The sequence below is a fragment of the Lolium perenne genome, chromosome 6 (genome assembly GCF_019359855.2).
Source record: "Lolium perenne isolate Kyuss_39 chromosome 6, Kyuss_2.0, whole genome shotgun sequence".
In the NCBI taxonomy this organism is placed as follows: domain Eukaryota; kingdom Viridiplantae; phylum Streptophyta; class Magnoliopsida; order Poales; family Poaceae; genus Lolium; species Lolium perenne.
The window spans coordinates 189412390-189429253 of NC_067249.2; the positions used below are offsets into that span (position 1 = coordinate 189412390).

Consider the following 16864-nt stretch of genomic DNA (forward strand, 5'->3'; position numbering starts at 1 on the left):
TGAGCTCTTGAGCAAAAACGCGAGTGAGAGAAAGCTGGTTCAAGTTTTTCGGGAGAGAGAAGATTCTGGGAGGAAGAGATGCTAAAGTGGGGCAAGGAGGGGCCCACACCACAGGGTGGCGCGCCCCCCTCCTTGGCCGCGCCAGCAGGTGGTGTGGCACCCTGGGGTGCCCCAAAGGTCATCCTCTGGTGCTCCCAGGTGCCTCTTCGAAAAATAGGACCAATGGTATGATTTTTGTGAATTTTTGAAAACTTTGAAAAATGCACATTTCTGGGTATTAAGTTTATTATTACTGGCCAGGAAATTTTTTGAAATCTCTAATTAACTAAGGAACTTTGCAAATCAAAAGCGCTACAGCAAATAAGACAAATGGAGGAAGAAAGAGATGTTGTTTACCTCCTCTATGCATATAAAAGGTATTCGTTAACAAGGTTGATCAAGTCTTGCCACCGAATAATTTTTACATAACATAAGAAGAAATAAACCTCAAATCAATCATGTTACCTTGAATTGTATTGATATGGATCCAATCATAAGATTTTGATAACCTTCTTTAGGCTCATATATAGGACAATCGATAGTTCCAACTTTGATAGTTCTCACATTAGAAATAGTATTGACTCCACATACTTTATCAATCTTCTTGGGGAAATAGACAGTATGCTCCTTATCATCAACATTGAAAGTAACCTTTCCTTTATTGCAATCAATAACAGCCCCTGCGGTGTTAAGAAAAGGTCTCCCAAGAATAATAGACATATTATCATCTTTAGGCATTTCCAACACAACAAAATCAGTTAATATCAAGCAGTTATTAGTAACTTGAACAGGAACATCCTCACATATACCAACAGGAATAGCAGTAGATTTATCAACCATTTGCAAAGATATATCAGTAGGTATCAACTTATCTAGATAAAGCCTCTTATAAAGAGAAAAAGGCATAACACTAACACCGGCTCCCAAGTCACATAGAGCAGTTTTAACATAATTATTCTTAATAGAACAAGGAATAGTAGGTATACCTGGGTCGCCCAACTTCTTTGGCACTTTGCCATTGAAAGAGTAATTAGCAAGCATAGTGGAAATTTCCTCATTGGGGATTTTCCTCTTGTTAGTAACAATATCTTTCATATACTTTGAATAAGGATGCAATTTAATAGCATCAGTCAAAGGGATTTGCAAGAATAAAGGTTTCATCCAATCACAAAATTTATTATAGTGTTCCTCTTCCTTTGATTTTAGTTTCTTAGCAGGAAAAGGCATTCACCCAAGGTTCTCTTTCATTACCATGTTTCTTAGCAATAAAATCTTCTTTAGTATACTTTTTATTTTTATCATGCTTTTCAGGTTCATCTTCTACCTCTTCTTTATCAGAAGCATCATTCTTATTATTATCATTATCATTATCATGTTCATTTCCACTTTCAGTTTCAGCATCGGAAATAGAAATACTATTAGGATCATTAGCAGGTTCAGAGGATTCTACAACATTTTTATGTTTTTTCTTCTTTTTCTTCTTAGAAGGAGCACTAGGTTCAATTCGTTGAGAATCTTGTTCAATTCTTTTGGGATGCCCTTCAGGATATAGAGGATCCTCGGTAGAGACACCACCTCTAGTTGTTACTTCATAAGCATGCTTCTCTTTAGAATTATTATTTAGCAAGTCATTTTGCACTTTAGTGAGTTGATCAATTTGAGTTTGAATCATTTGAAAATGTTTAACAAGCATCTTAACATCATTGGAGGTTCTCTCCACAATATCATGCAAATTGCTAATAGCTTGAGAATTTTCCATTAGATGATTCTCTACTCTCATATTAAAATTTTCTTGCTTAACAATATAATTATCAAACTCATCTAAGCATTGCGCAGGAGGTTTCGAATACGGAATATCTTCCCTAGTAAAGCGTTGAAGGGAGTTTACCTCAATCATGGGTGAAGGGGGAATTATCTCACATATATCTTCTATAGGAGGTAGATTCTTCACATCTTCGGATTTAATACCTTTCTCCTTGAGAGACTTCTTAGCTTCCCGCATATCTTCATCATTCAATTCAATTAAACCCCTCTTCTTCAATATTGGCGTTGGAGTTGGTTCAAGTGTATTCCAATCATCATGATTCTGGCTTATTCAAGCCAATAAATCTTCAGCTTCGTCTGGAGTTCATTTCCTGAAAACACAACCAGCACAACTATCCAAATATGCTCTAGATTCAATGGTTAGTCCACTATAAAATATATCAAGTAGATCATTCTTTTCTAAATCATGTCCAGGTCGAGCTTTGATAAGAGAACAAAATCTTGCCCATGCAGCAGGCAATCTCTCTTCATCTCCCTGATCAAACCTATAAATTCTCTGTAAAGCAGCATGTTGAGCACTAGCAGGAAAGTATTTTCGAAAGAAAACATCATGCAAATCAGCTGGACTTTTAATGGAACCAGGAGGCAAATCATTATACCAAGTTTTAGCATCATCCTTTAATGAGAAAGGGAAAATCTTAATGACAAAGTAAGTACGCATCTTGATATCATCAGAAAACAAGCTACTCATAGAAGAAAGTTCATTCATGTGTTCTACAGCACTTTCTTTTTCAGTACCACAAAAGGGTGCTTTCTCTACAATAGCTATATGAGATAGATCAAGAGAAACATCATAATCTTTATCCTTAATGCATATAGGAGATGTGGCAAATTTAGGATCAGGAGACAGCTTATGTCTAACAGTATATTGTGCGAGAAACTTTTTAATGCTTCTTGCATCAGTAATAGAATTGCATTTATCAATAAAATCATCATTAAGCTCCACATAATCTTCATCAGGATCATCACTAGAATAATCAAGTTCAGGTGAATTAACAGGCGTAGTGGCATTTTCATCAGGAGTTTCAGCATTTTCAATTTGTCTAGACCTAGCAATTGTAGCATCTAGAAAAGATCCCAATGAACCACTATCATCAAGCACAGCAGAAACATTATCAATATTATGAGAGTTTTCAGATTCAGCAGACGTACCACCAAGCGAAGCTTGCGGCGGTGAAACAAGTTGACTTATCACAGATGGTGAATCAAGTGTAGCAGAGGTACTCAGAGTTGTACCTTTTCTTGTAGTGGATGGTAATATGGCGACTTTAGAATCGCGAGCTTTACCCATGATGGAGAATTTGCAGTGAACAATATCAATCCAAGTGAACTTCCAAATAAAGCTATGCTCCAAGCAACGGCGCTTTAAAAACAGTCTTGATGACCCACAAGTATAGGGGATCGCAGCGGTCTTCGTGGGTAGTATAACCCAATTTATTGATTCGACACAAGGGAGACAAAGAACACTTGGAAGCCTTAACAGCGGAGTTGTCAATTCAGCTGCACACTGAAACAGACTTGCTCGCAAGAGTTTATCGTGTAATGTGAGTTTTATAGCAGTAGCAGTAGTGAAATAACAGCAACAGAGTAACAAAGACAGCAGTAGTGATTATAGTAAACATCAGGATTAAAATACTGTAGGCACGGGGACGGATGACGGGCTTTGCATGGATGAGAGAAACTCATGTAACAATCATAGCAGGGCATTTGCAGATAATAATAAAACGGTGTCCAAGTACAAAGCAATCAATAGGCATGTGTTCCAATTATAGTCGTACGTGCTCGCAATGAGAAACTTGCACAACATCTTTTGTCCTACCAGCCGGTGGCAGCCGGGCCTCAAGGGAATCTACTGGATATTAAGGTACTCCTTTTAATAGAGTACCGGAGCAAAGCATTAACACTCCGTGAACACATGTGATCCTCACATCACTACCATCCCCTCTGGTTGTCCCGATTTCTGTCACTTCAGGGCCATCGGTTCCGGACAGCGACATGTGTATACAACTTGCAGGTAAGACCATAAACAATGAATATCATGATGAAACAATAACATGTTCAGATCTGAGATCATGGCACTCGGGCCCTAGTGACAAGCATTAAGCATAACAAGTTGCAACAATATCATCAAAGTACCAATTACGGACACTAGGCACTATGCCCTAACAATCTTATGCTATTACATGACCAATCTCATCCAATCCCTACCATCCCCTTCGGCCTACATCGGGGGAATTACTCACACATGGATGGGGAAGCATGGCTGGTTGATGGAGAGGCGTTGGCGGTGATGATGGCGATGATCTCCTCCAATTCCCCGTCTCGGCGGAGTGCCAGAACGGAGGCTTCTGGCTCCCGCGACGGAGTTTCGCGATGTGGCGGCATTCTGGAGGCTTTCTGGCGACTTCGACTTCTCCCCGTGCGTTTTTAGGTCGAAGGCATTATACAGTCCGAAGGAGGGCGTCGGAGGCCGGCCGAGGGGGCCACACCATAGGGCCGCGTGGGCCCCCCTAGGCCGCGCCGCCTTATGGTGTGGGGCCCTCGGGCCTCCACCTTACTTGTCCTTCTGGCTCCGTCAGTATTCTGGGAAAATAGGGCCTTCTGCATAAATTCCGAGGATTTTCCCGAAAGTTGGATTTCTGCACAAAAACGAGACACTGAACGATTCTGCACGAAAACAGCGTTAGTCCGTGTTAGATGCATCCAAAATACACAAATTAGAGGCAAAACAATAGCAAAAGTGTTCGGGAAAGTAGATACGTTTTGGACGTATCAGTCACCGGCGTCGTCGTCGTTCCAGTGCAGCGAAGAGGCAAGGGATGGGCTGGTCTGGTTGCTGATGCAATGGTGAAGCTGACGCGCTTGATCGTGGCGCGGCAGGGTCTCTGTGGTGATGGTGCGCTTGATGGGAGTGCTCAGGCCATGGCGGACGGTCGTCGTCGTGGTCGTCGCGCCTGGCGTTCCCGCGGGCCAATGAGCTTGTCCAGGCGGTTCAGGGACTTGTCCTGCGTCGACTGGCGCTGAGAGGAGTGGTCGAGGTGGCGCAGGGACGTGGGCGTCAGCGCGCTCTGGCGCGTCCAGGGTGAACGCCATGCGCGCTCTGGCGCGGCATGGGCGAGTTCTGGGCGTTGCTGGGCGCTCGTGTTCTGGCCGTTGCTGTGCGAGAGAGGGTCGTGGCTTGGACTGGGCAGCATCAGGTGAGTGTGAGGGAGGGGATTGACAAGGTGGTGCATGCTGGAATTGACCAGAGTGAGAGAGAGCATGAGAGAGGCATGCCATGCCACGGCATGGCACGTTTTTGTCAAGTGGGCATGCTCGAGTGCTTGGCAAGTTGATGAGAGGGTGCAGGGAGGTGAGAGGAAGCTCCAGTGCTGCAGGGTTGGCCAGAGTTGGACCAAGTCCAAGGTGAAAATTCAGTATGGGCAACAATCTTTACTCTGCCTGCAAGGTGTTTGTTGTAATGCCCGCAAGAAAAATAATTTCGAATTTTGCAAATCTTTTTGGTGGGTTGTAATCATATTTTAATTGGAGTAGAATGGTGGTGGTTTGGTTCAATTTGGAGTTGGTTTGCAAAATTTCACTTTGCATATGATCTTGCATATGCAACTTTGTTCCAACTTTGCTTGCTTGCCATTTGAATTTGAGACAGAGTTTGAGGTGGGTGTCTTGATCAAACTTGTAGTCCTTGATGAGATCTTGGAAGAGGTACAAAGAGTTGGCCAAGTGTAGAAAGAGAAAATTGAAAACCAGAGGCTCAAAGTGGGTATCTTGCTGAAATTTGCACAAGTGACCATAATCACATGTGAGCTCAAATTTGATTCAAATTTGATTTGAATTGAGTTTGATTGTTTCCAAAAGTGTTAAAAAGTGTTTAGTATCCATTTACAACTAATGGTGCAAACCAAATTGGTCTAGAGTAAAGATTTGCAAAAATGGCATAGGCCATAAGTGAGTGTGAAGTTGATTTTTAGAATTTCCTTTCTATTTTATTTTTATTTGACTTTCGATGATCAAGTGATCATTGCTAGGGTTTTAGAGTGAGAGTAACACATAAGCAAGCATCATGGCAAGAGCACACTCAAATAAATTAATAAGGTGAGCTATATGCATAGTCCTATATGATGAGAAAAAGTTTTTGTTGGCTCTGATTTTTGGATTCTTGAATTCTCTCTCTTGTTCCTTTTATTGAAAACTTGGGATGTTACAAACCCTTCCCCCTTACAAAAGATCTCGTCCCGAGATCTAGAGAAAACTAGGTACTAAAGAGATCTGGGTATTCCTTCTTCATGTCTTCCTCGCGTTCCCAAGTTGCTTCTTCTTCGGTGTGATTACTCCATTGTATCTTCAGGAACTTGATACTTCTGGTGCGGGTGGTCCTGAATGCTTCTTCAAGGATGCGAATCGGCACTTCGCGGTAGGTTAGATCCTTGTTGATATCAATGGCTCTGTGGTCGATGTTCTTGAACACTTCGGTCTTCTCCGGCACTTCTAGGCACTTCCGAAGCAGTGAGATGTGAAACACATTGTGCACGGCGGACATTTCTTCCGGTAGTTCAAGTTGATATGAAACTTCTCCTCGGCGACTCCGAATTTTGAATGGTCCGACATATCTGGGGGCGAGCTTTCCTTTGAGTTGGAATCTCTGCATTCCTTTGAGGGGTGAGACTTTGAGATACACAAAATCTCCGATGTCGAATGTCATCTCTCGGCGTCTCTTGTCGGCGTAGCTCTTCTGTCTTGACTGGGCGGTCTTGAGGTACTCGTGGATCTTGTGCACCTTCTCTTCGGCTTCGCGGAGAACATCGGGGCCGAAGACTTGACTATCTCCGACTTCCGACCAGTTCAGAGGGGTACGGCATTTCCTTCCGTACAGGGCTTCAAAGGGGGCCATCTGTAAGCTGGCTTGATAGCTATTGTTGTAGGAGAATTCTGCGTATGGTAGGCAGTCTTCCCATTTGGATCCATACTCTAGCACACAGGCTCTCAACATATCTTCCAGTATCTGGTTGACTCTCTCGGTCTGTCCGTCAGTCTGTGGGTGATAAGCTGTGCTGAAATTAAGACGGGTTCCTAGTCCTTCATGCACCTTCTGCCAGAATCTTGAGGTAAATTGAGATCCTCTATCTGACACAATTGACTTCGGTGTTCCGTGCAGGCTGACTATTCTGGATATGTATAACTCTGCGAGCTTTGGGCCTTGGTAGGTGGTCTTGACGGGGATGAAATGTGCAACTTTGGTCAACCTATCGATGACTACCCAAATGGAGTCATTTCCTCGGCTAGATTTGGGCAATCCTGTGATAAAGTCCATACCGACAGAATCCCACTTCCACTCAGGAATCTGTAAGGGTTGCAACAGTCCTGCGGGGTGTTGATGTTCTGCCTTGACTCGTTGACAGATATCACACTTGGTGATGTAGCTTCCTATCTCTCGCTTCATTCCGTGCCACCAGAATTGTTCCTTCAGGTCTTGGTACATCTTGGTTCCTCCGGGATGAATGGAATACAGTGTATCGTGAGCTTCCTTCAGAATGACTTGCTTTAACTCTGAATCTGACGGTACGCACAGGCGTTTGTTGTACCAAAGAACTCCTTCTTCATCTACGGTGAATCCTGGTGCCTTTCCTGCGGCTATCTGGTTCTTGATCCCGTCGATGCTGGCATTTCCCTTCTGGGCTTCCTTTATCTGGCTCATCAAGGTGGGTTGGAGCTCAATGCTGGCGAGGAATCCTTCGCTCACTAGCTCTAGTCTGAATTGTTCAAACTCTTGATACAAGCTTGGTTGCTCTATTGCGATCATGGAGTTTAACTGACACGGCAGTCTGCTCAAGGCATCCGCTACCACATTGGCCTTGCCGGGGTGGTAGTGAATTTCCATGTCGTAGTCTTTGATTAATTCAATCCATCGGCGCTGTCGCATATTCAGCTCCTTCTGGGTGAAAATGTACTTCAGGCTCTTGTGATCTGAATATATCTCGCATCGATTACCCATGAGGTAATGACGCCAAACCTTCAGGGCTAAAACTACGGCTGCTAACTCTAAGTCATGAGTTGGATAATTCTGTTCATGTTGCTTCAGTTGCCTTGATAGGTATGATATCACCTTGCCTCCTTGCATCAACACACATCCAAGACCAGTCTTGGATGCATCACAATAGACATCGAATGGCTTGGTGACATCAGGAATGATCAATATTGGGGTTGTGGTTAATCTGAGCTTGAGTAGCTGAAAGCTTTCTTCACATTTGTCATTCCAGTCAAATTTCCTGTCCTTCTTCAGCAGTTGAGTCATTGGTCTTGCGATGCTTGAAAATCCTTCAACGAATCGGCGGTAATATCCCGCTAATCCTAGAAAGGCTCGGACTTCAGTCTGGGTGGTTGGGGCTTTCCATTCCTCAACGGTTTTGATTTTAGCGGGATCTACAGCAATTCCTCCTGCAGACAAGATGTGTCCCAGGAATCCTACTTCTTTCAACCAAAACTCACATTTGCTAAACTTGGCGTACAACTTGTGCTGCCTCAGGGTTTCTAGGACCACTTCCAAATGTTGCTCATGTTCTTCTTCTGATTTGGAGTAGATAAGGATGTCGTCAATGAAGACAACGACAAACTTATCCAGGAATTCCATAAAGATCTTATTCATGAGATTCATGAAGTAAGCGGGGGCATTGGTCAGTCCAAAGGACATGACATTGTACTCATACAGTCCATATCTGGTGGTAAAGGCAGTCTTGGGAATATCTGTTGCTCGGATCTTCAGTTGATGGTAACCTGTCCTCAGATCAATCTTCGAGAATACTTGGGCACCGGTTAGCTGGTCAAACAGGTCTTCTATATTTGGCAAGGGATATTTGTTCTTGATGGTGACATCGTTAAGCTTACGATAATCCGTAACCAAACGAGTGGCACCGTCCTTTTTATCCACAAACAAAACTGGTGATCTCCAAGGCGACGCACTTGGTCGAATCAGACCCTTGTATAGCATATCATCCAGTTGCTTCTTCAGTTCCACTAACTCTGCGGGGTTCATGCTATAGGCTCTCTGGGCTATAGGTCCTGTTCCAGGGATTAACTCGATGATAAACTCGATATCCCGATCCGGGGGCATACCGGGTAGATCATCCGGAAACACATCAGGGTATCGACAAACGACCCTGATTTGATCCAGAGTTGGCTTGGCTACACTTTGGTTGCATGTGAAATTTCTTGGTAGCTTTTCAGACATGTGTTCTATTATTATTCCGGTGCTACTAGTCATGGTGATGGCCTTCTTGGCGCAGTCTATCAATCCATGATGTTTCGCCATCCAATCCATACCCAAGACTACTTCCAATCCTTTTGTTCCCAGAACAATCAAGTTTGCATAAAAGTCTATTTCATGAATTCTGATGGGTACATCTTTGCAAAATTTTCTAGCTTTAGTTGTTGATCCAGGTATTTGAACTATCATGACATGTTTCAAGCTGATTGGTTGAATCTTACTAGTGCACACAAAATCTTCTCAGAATTTAACGAATGCGATGCTCCAGAATCAAACAACACTCTTGCTGGTATTGAGTTAACAGAGAACATACCCAGCACCACGTCAGGTGCTTCCTGGGCTTCCTCGGCGTTCATGTGGTAGAGGCGACCCCCGCGGTTGTTCGGGTTGTTGGGGGCGAACTTCTTGCCGGTGGAGACACGGCGTTGGTGCTGAGCTGGTGGTGCGGGGTTGCCTGCGAGCTTGGCGAGCCTCTTGGGACACTCATTGGAATAATGCCCCACTACACCACACTCATAGCAAGTGATGGTGGTCTTGTCCTGCTTGTTCGCGACGGGGATTGCATTGCTCCCGGTCCTTGGTGCGGTGTTGGTGTTGTTATTGCTGTTGTTGTTGTTGGGGGCTCTCGGTGGAGCGCGGTTGTAGTAGTTGTTGTTGTTGTTGCTGTTGTTGTTGTTGTTGTAGTGGCCTCCTGGCCTCGAGTTTCCTCCACTCCGGTTCTGATAACCGGGGCGCGAGTTCTGCATCGGTGGCTTGTTGTTTCTCGGAGTGAAACCTCCGCTTGAGCTAGGGCGATACTTCTGGGGGTGGCTTGATCCACTTTGATTCATCATGCGGCGCTTGCGGTTCTCGCTGGCTTGGTGCAGTTTGCCCTCCATTTGGATGGCGGAGTCAATAAGGGCTTCGAGGTCGGCGAAGGGGATGTTGATCAACACAGTCTGCATCTCATCATGCAGTCCGTTCAGGAACCTTTCCTTCCTCTTCTCAGTAGTGTCGGTCTCATCCGGGGCGTACCTTGATAGTGTGAGAAACTTGTCGTTGTATTCCACCACGGACATCCGCCCTTGCTTCAGTTCACGGAATTCATCCCTCATCTTCTTTATCAGACCCGGGGGCACATGGTACTTGCTGAACTTGAGCTTGAAATCAGTCCAAGTCATAAACTGTCCCGCGTTCATGGCACGGGTGCTTGTCCACCAAGCTCTTGCTGGTCCTGCTAAGTAGTGCGTGGCAAACAGCACTTTCTCATTCTCTTCAACTCCAGCTACTTCTAGATTGTTCTCCATAGTTTGGAGCCAATCATCTGCATCAAGTGGTTCCTCAGTCTTGCTGAAAACTGGTGGGTTGGTATTCTGGAAGTTTTTGAGCTTTGATCCTGGATGATCATGATGGCCTTGATTGTTGTTGGCAAGCTGTTGAAGTGCTGCAAGGTTGGCTTGTCTTTCAGCTCTTTCGGCTTCTCTACCTTCCAGCATAGTTTGCAACATCTGCATCATTGCTTCTTGAGTCGCGTTGCGAACCGGAGGGGCCATCTGAGCATTGAGATAGATCATGAGATAAGAGGGAAATTCTCTATGGCTTGTTTTGTGTTTTTAGTTCAAAAAGTTTAAAACTTGAAGTCTTTTCATGATAACACAAACATACATTCATTCATGACAAACAACACACATTACAAGCTAACACACTAAGGGTTTTAAGAACCCTTCTTCTCCAAGCTACGATACATGGGGCGGGATACAACTCACACCTACGATAGTGCACTAAGTGATCTACTCCTCATCCTCATCCACATCTATGGCGACATGGTCATCTTCTCCAGCGTCGAGGAACTCGTAGTCTTCCTCCTCGGTGTTCTCGTCCTCCTCGAAGTCATCGTCATCACTCAGGAAGGCACTTCCTCCCTGAATGTCATCTCCATCTTCCTCCATCTTCTTCATCTGCTCCTCCTGGTCCTTGACAGTGGCCTCAAGCGCAGCTATCTTTGCGCGGAGGCGGGTGATGGTGGCATCCTTCTTTGCCCGCTGCTGGCGGAGAGTCTTGTGGTTGTTGTTGAGGAGCTTGATGGCTTCACCTTGCTCGATGATGTGGGCGTGAGTCTGGTTGGCGTACTCACGCGCGTGGTCGAGGTCCTGCTGAGTGTGGTACAGGATGAAGTCCAGGTGCTCCACATGGTGCTTCAGCTCCGGGTGGGGCGACATGTCCATGGGCTCTCCAGCAGAGTTACGCCTCGCGAGATGAGAAAAGCGAGGGCTCCTGAGTGCTTCCCCGCACATCCCGCACAAGCGTGCGAGTGCCCCCTGAAGGGCGCGGGCAAGTCCGTCCAGCCAGTTGCTCTCCCTGAAGGAGAAGAGGATCCTCTCAGAAGTGGGAGTCTCCATCTTGCCCCTCAAGTCAGCGGTGATGATCCACTGCAACTCGCCTCCTGACTGGTCATTGACCTGCACTCCATGGAACTCCGGGTGCGGGCGACCAAGGTGGTCGGAAAGGGCGTTGAGGTCATGCTCAAAGACCAAGCTTCCCCCATTCCCGAGCTGGTAAAACTTCGTGTTCATGGGCTCCATCTGAAAGTGAAGGATTAAGTTAGAGAAGTGAACAAGTGTGGCAAAATTTTAGTGATATTTCTAAGGAAGAGCATGACTTCTTTATTTTTCCAAAGAACTCAAAGAGAAGACAAAGACTAAGTTTTTCAGAAATACTTCATTCATTTTTGAAACTAATCTTTCAGAACGTCCATTTCTAACTAGGGTCTCCTAAGGTCAAACAATGGCTCTGATACCAACTTGTCAACACCCGGATTTTTAAGTCCGGATGCCTATTATGTCATACATCGCAATCCCAGGAAATTGTTGTTGCGAGGCATAATAGTTAAGTATCACAGTCATCATTCATTACAAACCATAATGTCTTACAAATTGGAATCACATGATCCATATTACACGAATAGTTGATCTGATGATCAACGAACAAACACAAGTTCATAGCGGAAGCGTAAGATACAAGGACTCTCTAGTCCACAGGCCAACGCTTGACGTTAGAAGCTCCTAGTTGTGGTAGACGTCCTGCTGATCGTCATCCTCGTACTGCTGCTCGGCTTCATAGTCTGGCCATTTGAATAGCCAGGAACAAAGCCGTGAGTACTTTACGTACTCGCAATCTAGTACTAATGTAAGTACTACCATTACTATTGAGAGTGTTCTAAGCTCTAAGTTTGTTTGCATAAAGCCAATTTTAGTTGATAAACAATTTAGTAAACAACTCCTCATGTGCTAACTAACTCAAGTGGGAACATTAGTGTCATTCCCACAACTCTGTTGTGATTCAAAATCAAAGTCACCGTTCAAGTTCAAGTTCAAATTCACCAGTCACATAGATATAAATTCTGATGACGGAAACAGTATGGCCTTTCCAATTGTCCATATCCGCGGACGCGGCTATTCGAATAGTTCTACACTCTGCAGAGGTTGCACACTTGTGCCACAACATTTGATTACATCCGTCAGGGATAAAACCCCGAATAATCGTAACTCAGTACGCGGATCATCAACCGTTAACCTTTCACTTACACACCCTAGTATAGGCACCTCTCCCCATGAGCTTGGCCTCCCGGTGAAAACCAACTGTTAACCTGGGAACTGCACAGGGTTTGGCCGTACAATTCACCTCAATTCACATCATTTCTCAACAACGGAGGCAGCCTCAAGCGTAACCCCTATGACGTGTGTTCAGAGGGAACCCATACTAAGACACGTAAATTTCCAGCTAAGCCTTACCCATAATCAGGTATTGTGGGGGTACTCAAATTGGAATGGTATCGCATCCAACTCAATCATCAGTTTTAGCCATTTCACCAAGTCAAATTCATGTCATATTCACCTTCAAAATCTTTCAATGGAAATGACTCATCATTCCAAGGTTTTCAACTTCATCATTTCATAAACACATGTTCCCATCTAGAGTAGTCATTTTTAATTTAGCACTAGCATCTAGGTATGAGGGGTGCTAAGTACTTGGCTTTGCTTCTAGGCTAACTTTGATACTCTTGTACTCATCCAATACTATCCAAGTGAATCATAAATCAAAAAGTACCTTGATAAAACAAAAGTAATTAAAACTTGTAAAGTAAAACTGGGAAATAGGATCATAAACATTAAGGAAATGGGGTAATGCCTTGCTCATGGTGAGCTTTGCACTTTGCAAGAGTATTATCTTGCCTTGGTTGGGGAATTGGTCAAAGTGGTCTTCTTCTCCTTGGAAGTAGACCTCCTCCTCCTCCTGGTACTCCTCGGTACTAGCGTCTAAAATACGAATACGGGGTACACAATCATCATACCAAACTAATTTACTAAACTAGACACACTCATGATCTACACACTTTAAACTAGCATCACACATTACTATTGAGTTGGTGGATGTGTTCTTCTTATCATTTAAGAAAAATAATTTCCTCTCATACTAATCTTAAATGTTATTTTTAATTATTCAGAGAAATAATTTCCTCTCATTATCTTATTAAGATTTAATTTCTCTTATGCATAATATGTGACCTAGGTTGACCCAGGTCAACCTCTTCACACTTACCATTTTGAGAAAAAGATTTAAATGAGGTGAGCACCTCATACCATTTAATTCTAGCATAACAAAGATTTAATATCACCAACAATTCCTATGAGACCTAAATGACCAGAGTCTCTACTTCATTTGGAATTGGTGGTGACAAGATTTAAATGAGGTAAATACTCCCATAAGATTTCTTAATAGTTTTGGACAATATCTTTGACTAGAAATAGCCATAAAGTCATTTAATTCAACTAGGCCATGATCATTCAAAGTAAGCATGGCATATTTTTGTAGAAACAATTAATATAAGTGAAATGTGAATTATAGGAGTTGGAATTAACTGAAAAGCATTTATGGTTGATTTTTAAGAATTATTCTAAGGCAGAAAAGTCCCTGCCTTGTTTATTTTGTCACTTTAATTCTACAACAGATCTAGGGTTCAAACCAGTGGCATTGTGTAGATAATTTCACAAGGTTTCCAAATATATAAAATTTGCAAAATTTGGCCTAGTAGATTTCTCCCTATTAAATTTCAAAGTTTGCATCAGATTGGGGTATTTCTCTATTTTTCAAATTTGAATTCAAACCGTGGGCTGGCGGGAGATCTTAACGGGCTAGGCAGAGAGGAAGGGAGTTGGGCCGGCCCAGCTTCGCAGCGGGCCAGCTGACAAGGTGGGAACCACCTGTCAGTGGGTTTCCACGCGCGAAGCGGTACGCGAAAGGAGGGCCGTGCGATTAGAATGGGATCGCACGGTGGAGGAGCGTCATCGTCGACGACGAGAGGTGCACTCACTGGCGGCGGTGGTAGGGGGTCGGAGCGGTCGTCGGAGCTCCGGCGAGCGTCGGAGTGGTGCGCCGCGTCATTGTCGAGGACGAGGATCTCCCTGGTAGCAGCGGCGTGTCCTGGGGTGGCCTCCTGCTCCGGCTTGCTACGTGTACTGGCGACGGCGGCGAGCTTGCGATTGGAGGTCTCCGGCGGCTAATCGGTGAAATTGAGGTGGCGAGGAGTGCTGTGAGGATGAGAGGGAGAGAATGGTGTGCTCAAATCGGTGGGAGAGGTCCTCCTTTTATAGGAGCGGGAGGTGGCCGCGGCGCTCAGCTAGGGTCACCGGCGTCGTCGTCGTTCCAGTGCAGCGAAGAGGCAAGGGATGGGCTGGTCTGGTTGCTGATGCAATGGTGAAGCTGACGCGCTTGATCGTGGCGCGGCAGGGTCTCTGTGGTGATGGTGCGCTTGATGGGAGTGCTCAGGCCATGGCGGACGGTCGTCGTCGTGGTCGTCGCGCCTGGCGTTCCCGCGGGCCAATGAGCTTGTCCAGGCGGTTCAGGGACTTGTCCTGCGTCGACTGGCACTGAGAGGAGGGGTCGAGGTGGCGCAGGGACGTGGGCGTCAGCGCGCTCTGGCGCGTCCAGGGTGAACGCCATGCGCGCTCTGGCGCGGCATGGGCGAGTTCTGGGCGTTGCTGGGCGCTCGTGTTCTGGCCGTTGCTGTGCGAGAGAGGGTCGTGGCTTGGATTGGGCAGCATCAGGTGAGTGTGAGGGAGGGGATTGACAAGGTGGTGCATGCTGGAATTGATCAGAGTGAGAGAGAGCATGAGAGAGGCATGCCATGCCACGGCATGGCACGTTTTTGTCAAGTGGGCATGCTCGAGTGCTTGGCAAGTTGATGAGAGGGTGCAGGGAGGTGAGAGGAAGCTCCATGCTGCAGGGTTGGCCAGAGTTGGACCAAGTCCAAGGTGAAAATTCAGTATGGGCAACAATCTTTACTCTGCCTGCAAGGTGTTTGTTGTAATGCCCGCAAGAAAAATAATTTCGAATTTTGCAAATCTTTTTGGTGGGTTGTAATCATATTTTAATTGGAGTAGAATGGTGGTGGTTTGGTTCAATTTGGAGTTGGTTTGCAAAATTTCATTTTGCATATGATCTTGCATATGCAACTTTGTTCCAACTTTGCTTGCTTGCCATTTGAATTTGAGACAGAGTTTGAGGTGGGTGTCTTGATCAAACTTTTAGTCCTTGATGAGATCTTGGAAGAGGTACAAAGAGTTGGCCAAGTGTAGAAAGAGAAAATTGAAAACCAGAGGCTCAAAGTGGGTATCTTGCTGAAATTTGCACAAGTGACCATAATCACATGTGAGCTCAAATTTGATTCAAATTTGATTTGAATTGAGTTTGATTGCTTCCAAAAGTGTTAAAAAGTGTTTAGTATCCATTTACAACTAATGGTGCAAACCAAATTGGTCTAGAGTAAAGATTTGCAAAAATGGCATAGGCCATAAGTGAGTGTGAAGTTGATTTTTAGAATTTCCTTTCTATTTTATTTTTATTTGACTTTGGATGATCAAGTGATCATTGCTAGGGTTTTAGAGTGAGAGTAACACATAAGCAAGCATCATGGCAAGAGCACACTCAAATAAATTAATAAGGTGAGCTATATGCATAGTTCTATATGATGAGAAAAAGTTTTTGTTGGCTCTGATTTTTGGATTCTTGAATTCTCTCTCTTGTTCCTTTTATTGAAAACTTGGGATGTTACAGTGCCGTACTTGCATGAAGGCGCAGAGCATGGGGAGGAATGACTACGTCTGCACGAACGTCAGGCCGAGGCCGATGGACACGTTCATGGCCTGCCCTGCCGACGACCACCCGAACCCGGCCGCGTGGACGCACGTCAACACCACCACCGCCACGCCGTACGGCCTCGCCATCGGCGCCTCGCCGCCCTTCCATGCAATCGCGACCTGGGCAATGATCATCTGCACGCCGCCGACCATGAACAACACCTTGCGGCCGTAGCGGTCGATGATGAGGGCGGAGAGCATCAGGGCCACCAGGTTCGTGGCGCCCAGTATGACGGCGCCCATCAGCGCCGCGTTGCTGCCGAACCCGACGGTGCGGAACACCAGCGACCGTAGGCATTGGGTCACGCCCGTCAGCTGCAACACGCGCGCCGCGCACACGATCGGCATGCGCACGCGCCGCCCGCGCCCGTAGGCATTGGGTCGAACACCCTGCGGGCGTGACCTGGCCGGCGCCGAGGCGGAGGGAGCGGCGCACCAGCGAGACGGTGTGGCTCCATTTTCGGCGATGCAGGGGACCTAGGCGGCCGCGGGCGAGGGGCGGGACAAGGAGGGAGCGGCGCACCAGCGAGCTGGCGCCGAGGCGGAGGGAGGAGAGGTACCTGCC

The 16864-nt window shown here is 45.6% G+C and overlaps 1 protein-coding gene across 1 annotated transcript; it reads right to left on the reverse strand.

Annotated features, from left to right (window-relative positions):
- Positions 1–16257: 16257 nt before the first annotated feature.
- Positions 16258–16647, reverse strand: LOC139832581 (sugar transport protein MST1-like). Its single transcript, XM_071822368.1, has one exon. The coding sequence runs from the start codon at positions 16645–16647 to the stop codon at positions 16258–16260; it is 390 nt and encodes a 129-aa protein (XP_071678469.1).
- Between the last annotated feature and the right edge of the window lie 217 nt (positions 16648–16864).

Bases quoted from the DNA above. Each gene is read 5' to 3' on its own strand.
- LOC139832581 (XM_071822368.1), bottom strand. From the start codon at position 16,647: ATGCCGATCGTGTGCGCGGCGCGCGTGTTGCAGCTGACGGGCGTGACC.